The 13113-nt window shown below is 42.9% G+C and overlaps 1 protein-coding gene across 4 annotated transcripts in view; it reads right to left on the bottom strand.

Annotated features, from left to right (window-relative positions):
* The window catches only part of Prkar2b (protein kinase cAMP-dependent type II regulatory subunit beta), a 91270-nt gene that overhangs the window by 27477 nt on the left and 50680 nt on the right, over positions 1 to 13113 (bottom strand). For all 4 annotated transcript variants that reach the window (NM_001030020.1, XM_087552276.1, XM_087552278.1 and 1 more), the window contains 1 exon segment: positions 3605 to 3657. In NM_001030020.1, coding sequence (NP_001025191.1) covers positions 3605 to 3657 — 53 coding nt within the window.

Consider the following 13113-nt stretch of genomic DNA (forward strand, 5'->3'; position numbering starts at 1 on the left):
ATGTGTGCCAGGCAGTATTTCATGGGCCCCATCAATATACATTCATTTCAACCTAGTAACAGACCCCAGGAAACAGGTGGCAACTTAGAGGGGAAAAAACAAACTCACTCAGTTGATCTCTTCCTCTCACAGTCTGTAGACTACAGACCGCTGGCTATCAGTAAACACTCAGACCCCAGAACAGTAAGCCACACCCACCAGCACATGTGTACTCAATGGTGTCTGAGCTAAGAGTGGCTCTGCCTTCTCTCTCTCTCTCTCTCTCTCTCTCTCTCTCTCTCTCTCTCTCTCTCTGTGTGTGTGTGTGTATGTGTGTCTGTCTATCTGTCTGCCTGCCTGCCTGCCTGCCTGCCTGCCTTGTCTCTGTCTCTCACACACTAACACATGGAAATTAGATGAAATTCAAGTTCAACAGACATGCTTTCATCTGCACACTGCCTGTGCTGATTTTGAGTCGCAGCAGTAGGGCTGACTAGCTTCCGACTCCCAAACATTAAATATTCATGTGGAGGAGCAGTGAATTTTCAGTCAAAAAAAAAAAAAATTTCCCACTAAAGCATTTGCCAACTCCTGCTCTGAATCTCTACTGCCTTTCAAGGAAAATAATCAGAAAGACGACTGATATGTTTTCCTTAGCCATGCTCTCCACATACCCTGCGTTCTCTTCACTCCAACCTTCAGGAAGACATAAAGGAGACCTCTCAAACATCCAATGAGAGCACCCCATTCTCCAGCTGCAAACCTCAGTGGGCCCCACCCTGTGCTGAGGTGCATTTCCATTCCTCCAATTCTGACCTCATTTGAGCCCTGAGCCGGCCACACCTGCCTCCACCACACAGCTTCACTGGTGGCTGCCCAGTGAGCCCAGGCATGACTCTTGTCCTGCCTCTTGTCTTACCTCAAGGAGACCCCAGTCACTTCAGACTTTTAATCCCTATACAATGTCCGCCTGTGCTTTGAGCACTTCCTATTTTGTAATTACTCATTAATTTGCTTGTTTGCATCAGCCGGCAGCCTCTAATAAAAAAGGACAGGGGCTGCTTCACCCTGTCCTAAAGCCCCTGGCCAACTATGCAGAGGTGCGTCCGAGAGATCTTTGTAGGCTAGAACAAGGAAATATACTACTCTTCCTTCCAATGCCACGTGCTAGAACTATACAACCCTTAAATTCTCTTTTATTATTGGTATTCCAACTAAAACCCAAATTAGTTTTTGCTAAAATGAGTCTTAAGTATTTAGATTTTCTTTAAATTCATATGAAGATAAATATCCATTTTTAGTAGTTTATAGATTTCATGATTATTAAAAATTCCAGTTAATATGATGTTAATATAATAATAATTATAATGTATAATAATAATAATAATGTTACTCTACCAATATATAGTATATATTTTCCTCACAGACATTTTTCAATGCCCATCTAAATAGAGCTAACTCATTTTGACATCGGTAATAATCATACCTAGGAACTATGGTACTGTTTGTCTTACAGTTTTAAGGCCAAAGACAAGATATAATCTTTAGCATGGCATCTAGAAGAAAGCATTTTTAACCTAATCAAAATCCTAAAGCACTTTATTATAATCATTAATATGTAATTAATGCATTATGTAGAAATTTAAATTATTAGCCAGGGCAAGGCTTAAAGTGAGTCCCCAACCCATACAGACTCCAGTGTCTTAGGGCTTCTGTTGCTGCAATGAGACACTCTGATTGCAATGAGACTCCTTCCTTGGGGAGGAAAGGGTTGTTTTATCTTATAGCTTGCAGTCCACCATCCAGAGAATTAAGGAAAGGAACTCAACCATGTCAGGAGCCTGGATCCAGGGGCTGATGCAGAGGCCATGGAGGAGTACAGCTTACTGACTAGCTGCCCGTGGCTTGCTCAGGCTGCTTTTATAGAACCCAGGACCACCAGCCCAGGGATGGCACTGCCTACAGTGATCTGGACCATCCCATATCCTCCATAGAAAATGCCTGCCCTGCTTATACAAGTGGTCTCTTGAGCCTTGACTTCCTAGCCCTGCCCCAACTGGTTAACATGGGGCTTATTAGAAGCTCCGGGAGAAACCAGGATCTTGAACTGAAAGACAGCAATAAGGACAGTGTTGGGTGAGTGCCCTTAACACCACTCAAAGTCTAAACCTTTGCTGCTGAAGAACCCTAGAGAGGTGGTTCTCAACCTTCCCAATGCTGCAACCCTTCTAACATAGTTCCTCACGTTGTGGTGACCCCAAATATAAAGTCATTTTCATTGCTACTTCATAACTGTAATTTTGTTACAGTTGCGAATTATAATGTAAATATCTGATATGCAACTCCCAAAGGGGTCATGACCTATAGGTTGGGAACGTCTGCCCTAAAGGTAGGTGGCTCTGTCTACGGTGTAGCCTCTGAACTCTTTCTGAAATTGGCAATATGTCCAAACATGAATCCAATAAGCTCACACTGGTATTTCCTATGTTTAAGTCCATTTGACTGGCTGCTAAGTGAATATTAACTACAATGGGAACGAACTAGCTAAACCATGTTACTTAACTAACTCTCAATGATAGCCAGAACTCTCAAGGTCTCAGCTTTTTGAAGCAGTGAGATACTAAATGTTGCTTTCTAACTATGTCCCTTAGTCTTAAGATTTTTAAAACTAGTTTAAACTACCTCAAATTACCTTGATTACTCAATTTTACCATATATAGTTAACACAAGCGCGAGGAATGTGTGTGGCCCTCAACTATCATCCATTACTGTTTCTGGTAGAGACACGGATGAGGTACGTTGGTAGGGGAGGTAGTTTTTAGATCACACAGCGTAGTGACAGCATGCTTCAGATTGGCAAGAAGAGTTGGATTGCTACCGGGAGTGTTCATCCGCTTCAGGGGCCTAACAGTCTTAAAGTGGGGACCCACTATCTTCGTTTCTCAGAGCTATATGTACAAGCTTTTAAAAACACCTCCTAAGGCTGAAGGTGCAAAGAAGACCTTTCCAAAGTATGTATAAGGAAAAGAAGGAAGGGAAGGACGGGAAAGGCAGGAGTCGGGGAGGCCGGGTATGACTGGTCTTCATGTTCGAGCATGATGACCTTCAACTTAGTTTACTTTTTACTGGATTACCAATGGGAGAAGTAAGTTAAGGACACCACTTAAGAGCTCCATCAAACTGCACGAGGCAAAGCCTTGCAGAGCCATCAAGGCCTCCAAGAACGAGTCTGCACTAAGTGTGCCAAGCGAGCGCTGTGTTGGCAGCTTCCTTGTGATGCTATGAGGCCTGTGTCTTTCAGAGGAGCCTTCCGTTACTGACCGATCTTCTCTAGGATCTTCCTATATAGGGAACACTTATCACAAACAACCATGGCTACAAGAGAATTAGCTCAAAACATTTCCTCCTCAGGGTGCCCGTGCTGGAAGGACTGAAGCCATACCTTCAGTGAGCACTTCTGCCTCGTCTCGCTTCGTCCAAGAGCGACTCTGATTAAAACACGGTAAGGAGAAGATACTTTGCTTGTCTGTGCCAAAAGCCTGTGTCTGTTAAGACTTCAATTATTACTGCCTTACGTAATGTGAGAGCGCCCGCTTAACGTCACCTAGTTCAGTAAACTACATACCCTGGACTCTGCATCATCTTCTTCTTCATCAGGATTATAAGCTTCTGCACATACTGCAAATATAAAAGGGGACATTTTAAACATCTGTTCATCAAACACATGCAATAAATATCTTTAAAAAATTAATCATCAGTGTGCTTCGGACACAGGACCCAGAGGCCCCTGAGCTGGTACTGACCTGAAAGCCTCCTCCCTGAGGGTTAGCTTCCATGGTACCAGAGGGCCCATGCAGGCTTCCGAAGGAGGGAAGCGACCAACAGTTCTACCAAAATATGATACCTATGAGCCACAAGGACCGCCAGCATGGTGCGGCAAACCTGAGGGTGCAGTAGGCACAACTCGGCAGTAACCAACAGCTTTCTAGTTGGGCTTAAGACCTGACAACAAGAGGGAAATGGTACCTGGTACTGGAAACCTAGCCAATGGGCTGAAGACTCAATATGGAAGGAGAATCTATAACCACCATTTTACTAAGCCAGTGTAATCCCTCACTACATCTAAATATGGGTCCTTATACCTACAGATAAGTGTAGTCCTCACTCCTCGTCAAGTAGACATCTTTGCCACAGAGAGCATTACAGAAAACCACAACCAATCAAAATGCAGAGTTGTGGAGCCTCGTCACGCTAGATATGTCTACAAAGCACTCCCACACCAAAGGCCCGGGGAACATTGAGGAAGAAGGGGTGGGAAGACTGCAGAGGACCGGGGAGTTTGCTGTGAGACTGTGTTATGATGTCAGGTGGGTGTAGCAATGTCAGATGCTACACCCACAGTCTTTCCAACATGACTGCCTAAGCATGAACTGAACAAGGATGACACTCGCAGATGTACTGAGGTAGACGGGGGAAGATTGGGGACCTCGACTCCACAAATAACTACAGGCAACTAAGGAGTGCTGAGAATGGGGGAAATCGTCTTCCTCAGGGAAGAGCACACCAACTGTTTACCCACCACCAAGTGGTGAGCCTGGAAAACAAATACTCACTAGGAACACTAATCAGTAACAGACTGAGCAGGGTGTGTGTGTGTGTGTGTGTGTGTGTGTGTGTGTGTGTGTGTGCGTGTGTGTGCGTGTGTGTGTGGTGTGTGTGAGTGTGTTTGTGTGTGTGTGCGTGTGTGTGGTGTGTGTGAGTGTGTTTGTGTGTGTGCGTGTGTGTGTGCGTGCGTGTGTGTGTGCGTGTGTGTGTGCGTGCGTGCACGTGCGCGTGTGTGTGCGTGCGTGTGCGTGTGTGTGTGTGTGTGTGTGTGTGTGGGAATGTATATGTATGTGCATGTACTTATGTTAATAACAATGAAAAAGAAGGCTATGAATTTGGAAGAGAGCAAAGAAGAGAACATGGGACTATTTGGAGGGAGAAAATAGAAGGGGAAAATGGTATAACGATATGTAAAATCTCAACCAAAAAAAGAAATTTAAAATTAACGATCATAAAAACCATGATGGTTTTTAAAAGCCATTAATTACAAGGAAAGGAATCTACCCCCTAAAATTGATTATATATCATAATTTTTATGAAAATTTCATAATATAAATCCATACTTGAAGATATTGGCCATTGCTTTTTGCTTATTCCTACTCAATACTTAACCCTTTTAATCTTTATTTCCAAAGTAAAGAAGCATTTATAACCCTAAAATTACCTAGGAAAACATGAACAACAACAACAACAAAAAATCCAAGTTTGCCATGAAATGATCAATTTAATCATATAGCTATGAGAACCTCACAATCCACTTCCTCAGTACCAGATGTTGCAATACTGACAATATTTCCTCCTGGTCTTTGTTGGAGTTGAATTTAAACTACACATGCAGTCTGAAAACTGCTTCCTTTTCCCTTAGCGCTAAGAATGTTTGCGTCACCAGAAACAACCAAATATTGTTCTTAAGGACCACAAATTATGTTACCTTGCTATAATTAACTTCATTCCTAATACTGACCATTTAACTAGCTTTTTATTGTAATATTTTTGTAATAAACTTATTCTCCATAAATATATGTAGACATTTTACATTATTTCAAATGTTATTTTGGGAGTCTAAAAGGCATGATAAATCTTAAGGCATATTTACTGTGTATTTTTCTACAAGACGCTGTACCCATCCATTGTTCTACAAAGAATATAAAAAGGCTCTCTGGCTACATGAAAGACTGGGTGCCAATTTAAAAGAAAGGACTTAAATGTTTAAAAACTATTAAATATGGACAACTTACAAATACTTTGGCTATATATCTCCTCTATGGGGAATATATTATTTCCCTTTAAAGGAAGTTTCCACCCGCCCCCCTCTCTGTGTAGCTTTGATGTCCTAGTGCCCACTACGTAGATCAGGCTGACCTCAAACATAATACATCTACCTGCCTCTGCCTCCCAAGGGCTATGATTAAAGTCATGAACCACCATACCTGGACAAAGTCAGCTTTTTAACATTATTTTATGGTTAGACTGCTCAAAATAATTTAAATTTCTGTTTGTTTATGCTTAATACAGTGCTGTGCGTTGAGGAAGAAAATACAACAATGTGACTTAACCCCAACATTAAATATCACAGGAATACCATACACGTCATGAGCTTAGACACCATTTTCTCATTTGCGAATCTAAAGATCTAATACTTGTCTTTCATTTCTTCAAAGGTAGGTAGGTGTTTTTATTTTGACAGGAGTTTATCTTGGCTAAGATATGGGAAGTGAAAGCGTGAAACTAGTAATGATGACAAAGATGATGGTGATAAAATGACAGGCTCATGATTGGCCCCGTGGGTCTCAGGACAGCATCCTGAATGCCATCTGTCCTCCCCAGTGCCTTTATCATCATTATGATAATAGCCACCACTATCTTTCTGCAGACCCTGCTCTGTGCAGCCACATTTTGCCCTTCACAGAAGATGCCTGGGGACAATTTGATCATCCAAGTGTAGGGGGCTAGGGAAGGCCACAGACATATAGTAGACTTGGGTCAGGGGTGCTGTTTAAAGGCCTACCATATGCAGTAACCCCACCACACACAACCGAAAAACAAAAAAACAAAACCAACCCCAAATACAGCATCCACCTGGCTTTACATACTCAAATTACTGAGGCTCAAAAGCCCTGACCTGCATTTTCTTACTCAATCCCACAATCCTACAATAGCCAATGTGACCACTTCACAAGTGCAAGACCAGGACATAAAAAGGTCGGAGTCACACATCCTAGTAAATGACAGGACCCATATTTGATCCTAGAACTGTCTATCTTGACCCCAGGACCCTTGCTGTCAGCCACTGCTGTATACCTAAGGACTTTGGCAAGTGTTCCCCACAGTGCCTGGACTTGAGCTTGGGTCTCAGACACCCAGCAGAAACAGCATTTCTTGAGAAAAGGTTCATATTTAAAGACCTCCAATGATAGATACATAAAGTCAGAATGCCAAGTTAGTAAGTAACTTCCCGGATGAAATACGAAGTCAGCATGACCAGTCAGTTCTCTCTGGGCCGGAAAACCATAATTAAGGAGTTGCCTGGTGATTAGGAAACAGAAAGTTAAGAATCTGTCAAACAATATCTGGCTAGATAGCGCATGTGAGCGTGCACGCGTGCACCCGCACACACCCACACACTGTTATCATTAGCTAACATAGCTTACACACTTTAATTGGGCTACAACTTTCCACAGGGGTGAAAACCTCTTCTAGGTGAGGCTCTGCAACTTTCCGTCTCCATGAATGACAGCCAGATAGGGAATGGGATGGCTATATCATTTGTACAATGCAAAAAAGGAAAGAAAAGCAAGGGCCTTTTAACAAAATTCGTAGACTTCACAGAGGAAGACAGAGGAGAAAAGTCAATCCAAATGGAGGGTGTTTGGGAGCATTCACACTGTGAAGGTAGCTAGCTCAAATGACCAATATTCAACAGGAGATGAAGCACCTAACGGTTCTCCATGTCCCCTGACTCATTAGTGTTATCTTAAATTTCAGTTCACAGAAAGCATTTTCTGGTCCTGTGGTTCCAAACTGCTGGCCTTGGAAAAAAAATCTGTCATTTTGTAAGCAGCTTATCAATTGTGTCCTCATCAATCACTTAACACTCCTCTCATTTGAGCATCTTTATCATCAATGTGTGTTTGTGTTGGGTCATCAGTTTCCCTGGAGTACTTGCCAATATTTGAGACCGATTCTTGGCACTGCTGCAGTTGTCTCACTGACTAGAACTGACCTCCTATACAAATGTCACTCGAACCTCTGAAAGGTTGCAGCGGTAGGCCTTACAGTCCGCAGAGCCATCCTGCAGTCTCCTTTCATTAGAACTCACCTCATTTTCTCCCAAGCTACCCCTTCTCTCCAGCCACATGTTAAAAGTCAGATCAAGAGTCATGGGTTGTGGCTATGGGACAGTGGGACAGGGCTTACATGGTACCCATGAGGCCCTGAGTTTAATCTCTACCACCACAAACTTCCCCTAACACACCCACAAATTGGGGTTGGAGAGGGGCAGATCTTAACCTTTCACCCACACAGAGCTAATTTAGGTGCATTTGTTTCAGAAAGGACGTTTTGTGCTCCTCCAACTGTGGGAGGACTCACTGTCATAACATACTATGTTCTTTCTAACATGGTAAAATGTGTTTGTCTCACGGTCCTGTAGGGGACGGCTGGGTATTGCTGCTCCCTAGCAGGGACAGGGCAAACTGCCTGGCTTGATGGACATGGGAAAGACTTGCTAATGAGCGATCTTCCATGGTCCTTGAGAATGGGACGCTGTTTCTAGTAGCTTCCAGTGTCACAGACTGTCAGACACGTTCTAAGTAGATTAATGAGAAGCTGACTGGGTTATTTGTTCAAGAAATCGGGACCAAGGAATAAGTAAAGAAGGGTTTCCATCTTATTCACTAAAAAGCATAGAGATTAAGGAATTTGGTAAATATTTGTGTAAAACAAATGAATGCTGGGCTGTCTGGATGGTCTGTCAAGATGGTCTCCATGTAGCCTGTGCTGCCTCCTATTCTACCAGATACACAATCGCCCTGTATCTTCCAGACAATCTGAAACTCATCCTCAAACTGTATCCTTTACTCTTTGGCAACTAAGCCATAGAGGGAGACAGTCTTAAGATATATTTAAATTTCACTGTTCTACTGCACATATGTGTTTGGATAGTATCCTGGTTGTTGAGAATGGTCTAGGAATTCAAGCATATCCCCACACTGCAGAGAGAGTGTGCACCCTGGTGCAGCCAGACAACTGTCACAGATTGCAGAACAGACAGCAGGAGGAGATCTGTGCCGACTCTGCATCCTGCCGAACTTGGCCTTCAGTCTCCTCGTGAGCTCTATTTATAGTGTGGCAGACAAAGGGTTATGCCAACTCCGAGGTTTGTTGTGTTTTTTATAAAAGGAAGATCCCTCTTCACTCTGCCGGTTATCTTTGTGATTCAATAGTCAGATAACCTGACATTAGACATGAATATAGCCCACGCTAGCATCTTGGTTGTCAAAGAATAAAGAACTCCATTGGGTGCTCGCTGATGCTGTATTCTACACAATATGTCCTCCATAAATATTCATCGTAAGAATGACAGGCAAATATGGCCTCAACACAAAGACTTTGTGAGTCTTTGTTTCAGAGATCTTTTAATCTCAAAAATTATTGTCTTCTATACAATACACAAAAGTTAATTTTGTGTGTGTGTGTGTGTTCTCAATGCACTTGGGTTTTTGCATACACATTTAAATAATAATTAGCTTAAAATAAAGTACATATAAAAAAGCACAGGTGTATTAAACAACAGAAGTCTCACTCAAGACTGCTGAACTTCGCTTACTGGAGTGGAAATGCCCTACTATCTGAGAAAAATACTTTTATCTTTTATAATTATCAGTGAAGGCAAGTGTCTTACCAGATCAGATGGTTCCGGGGATGGGGGAAGCACAAAATATACACCAAATGCATACGATGCACAATGTCCTACAGTTAAATCTCAGAGGCAAGGAGGGTGATAAAGAGACTGAGAACGGGGCTGGGGATTTAGCTCAGTGGTAGAGCGCTTACCTAGGAAGCGCAAGGCCCTGGGTTCGGTCCCCAGCTCCGAAAAAAAAAGAACAACAACAACAACAAAAAAAAAAAAAAAAAAGAGAGAGAGACTGAGAACACCAGTACGAAATGCACGTGCTCAGGAAAGGAAGGGAAACAGTGAGGTGACACCACAGGCTCCCTGCAATACCCATCTACAGGGCAGTCTGGTATATACATATCTGTTCTCCGCCATCAGGAACTATCTGCTTTAGGTAGTGTTTCTATTGCTGTGATATCACTATTGCTGTGATAAGACACTATGACCAAGTCAACTTGGGAAAGAAAGCGTTCACTTATTATAGCCTCTAGGATTTCAGGGCAGGAGCTCAAAGCATAAAGCTGGAGTCAGGAATGGATGCAGAGGCTGCAGAGGGGTGCTACCTACTGGCTGGCTCCTCGAGGTTTGCTCAGTCTGCTTTCTTATAGAACCCAGGACCCCCTGCCGCTAGGTCCTTCCACAGCAATCATGAATCTCTACTGAAGGAACAGAGCCATAAATTGGTCCCCAAGGACACTCTACTATACTCGCAGATCACTCTACTCTGTTTCTTGTTCATCATCATTAGAGAAGCTCCCTCCTCAGCAGGCAGAAACAAAGACCCACAACTGGACAAGGTGCACAGAATCAGAGACCTTGGACTACTAAGTCCTAATGAGGTGTCTCCATCAAATCTCCTTCTGGGGGCCCAGGGAACTTTGTGAAAGAAGAGAGGGAAGACTGTTAGAGCCAGTGCGGATGAAAGATGCCAAGAAAACAGAGCCTTCCAGACACAAGTGCTGACACATACCCACAGAGACTGTGGCAGCATGCGCAGGCCTGAGCCAGAAGGGGTCCTATGGCTGAGAGGGGACGTAGGCACAAGCCCCCTTCTCTAACCTTGTATGGGGGTGCATGTCCATAACTTCACCTCAGAGGCGACTGAGGCAGGAAGAACTTGAGTCTGAAGTCAGCCTGGGGTACTGTGATGGCTTAAATGAGAATGCTCCCCATAGGCTCCTATATTTCCATTCTTGGTCCCCAGCTGAGGTACTGTTTGGAAGGATTAGGAAGTGTGGCCTTGTTGAAAGACATATGTTGCTGGGGGGGGGAGGGGTGAACTTTGAGGTTTCAAAAGCCCAGGCCAAGCTCAGTGTCCCTCTACCTGCAGATTGGGGGTGAGGATGTAGCTCTCAGCTCCTTCCCCAGCACCATGTCTGCCTGTGTGCCACCATGTTCTCCACCATGATGATAACAGACTAACCGGCTGACGCTGTAAGCAGGGGCCCAAATAAATGATTTCTTTTGTAAGTAGCCTTGGTCCTGCTGTCTTTTCACAGAAGCATAACACTAAGTCAGCTACACAGACAGATCCTGTCTAAACAAGTGTGTGCATACATGTGCCACCGTAATCCAGTCCATTATCTACATTTCATCTACAAGAAGCAATATAAATGTATCATCTAGCTAGTCATTAATCATTTAAGAAACTTTCACTAAATGTAGTTAAGTGAATTATTCAGTTCCAAAACTAACTATATTTATGCCAGAACTTTACTACACTGATTTAACCAAGGTATTGAGCTATGTAATCTAGCTTTGGCAACATGACAGAGATACACTTCCCACTTCATCTAGAATGGTCCGCTCCTAGCCAGGGTTATCAGTGGCGCTTTAAGAATCAGCTATGCAAAGCTAGGGAGACGGCTCAGCCATGAAAGGCTGGACTCAAAACCACAATCAAAATCTAAGACTCAGTTATCCACAAACAGCCTCCTCTGAGAATTCTCTATAAACTCTGTTTAAAGCTCCTTATTCAATAGCTCCTTAGTCATCCCCAATATATAATTATCAATTCTAAGAGCTTCTACAAGCTGTTTTGTTTCCTCTATAAGGCACTGTAACATTTCATACGCAGGTCTGATATCTCAAGCATTTTATTTAACTGCCATGATCCATTATAAAACTAGTAGTTGCACAAAACATGTTGTTGTTCCTTAATAGGAGAGGTCATTTAGAATACAGGCATAGAGTTGACTCACTCTCTCTTCTGTACAGGTTTCTAGGTTTCTAAAGAGGAGTTGTTTGCATATATACACCTCTCCTCATCTCAGTGGCGGCATAAATGAGAACCAGCGGCAGCTGTCAGTGAGCTGCTGCTCTTGCTATTGGAAGGGGAGCCTATGGAATACACAAGTGAGTGCTAGGGCTTCAGGCCAGGAAGCACTACCTTGTCACATGCTATTTATTACGAAAGATTAAAAAGTCAACTCTTTTTAAGCCCATTTCAAAAAATACCACTAGGAGAAAAAGGAAAAAAAAACAAAAACCAACCAGAACATTATGCTAGAACTTTATTGGATCAATGTTCAGCAGTTATTTTTCCCATGTTTAAAACTTTGGTTTTTTTTTTTTCAGTATGTAACCAAATCACCATCATCTGTCTTTAGTATATTTTCTCCATGTAAACTCTGGTCTATAAAATACCAACTACTTCTTTCAACAGTTACGTAGACTGGGGCATAAGTAAAAGGACCATGCATTCAGCATCTTCACAGAAGGAATTTTATCAACAGGGAACATTTCTAATAGGAGGACTCTAGTGTAGGATAGGCTCCAATATTCTACATAACTCCACCATGAATATGACGAACAGCTTGTGTGGGTCAAGAATGAAAGACAAACCACATGAGCTCCACTCCCCTCCACATGGGATAGCTATCCACTGTGCCTCCAGCGGTGCTGCTATGAAGATATACGAGAGCACAGAGAAGATTAGAAAAGACAGGTGCCTTTTTTGTTGTTCTTTTACAAACATTCCATTTAATTCTACTCAATAAAAAGATATGGAGCAGCCAAATGGGCCTGAAGAGCAACTCATCAAAGTGCCTTTGGAAAAGAACCTGTGGCTTTTAGTGGTGCTGGAGAGTAAACCCAGGTCCTTGAGTATGCTAGACAACTGGTCCACCTCTGAGCTGCATCCCTCGCCTCCTAAATATCGACTTTATAAATTCTACTTACATCTTTGTTATTAATCATCAGAATTCATCAAGGAGTCTCTCCAAAATATAACCAAGCAGTGAGCAGTAAGTGGGTTAGTTTGTACCAAAGAACAGTACTAGAACAGAATTGTATCTGGGCTTTGCTAAAACTAGCCCAGTAAGTATTTATGAGAGTTATATTTGATGACTATTATGCACTTTGATAAACTGACAGCCAAGGAGCCAAGCATGGGGTGTGTGCCTTTAATCTCAGCACTCAGGAAGCAGAAGCAGGTGGATTGTTTAGTCTGAGGGCTACATAGTGAGATCCTGTCTCATAAAAGGGGAGGACGGAAGGGAAAGGGCTGGAGAGATGGCTCATCAGGTAAAATCTATTTACTGCTCATGGACAGGACCTGGATTTGGTTCCCAGTACTCTCATGATGGTTCACAACCACCTGTAACACCAGTTCAGTGGGATCCAGTGCCCTC

This window comes from Rattus norvegicus, chromosome 6, assembly GCF_021556685.1.
Source record: "Rattus norvegicus strain SHRSP/BbbUtx chromosome 6, alternate assembly SHRSP_T2T, whole genome shotgun sequence".
In the NCBI taxonomy this organism is placed as follows: Eukaryota; Metazoa; Chordata; class Mammalia; order Rodentia; family Muridae; genus Rattus; species Rattus norvegicus.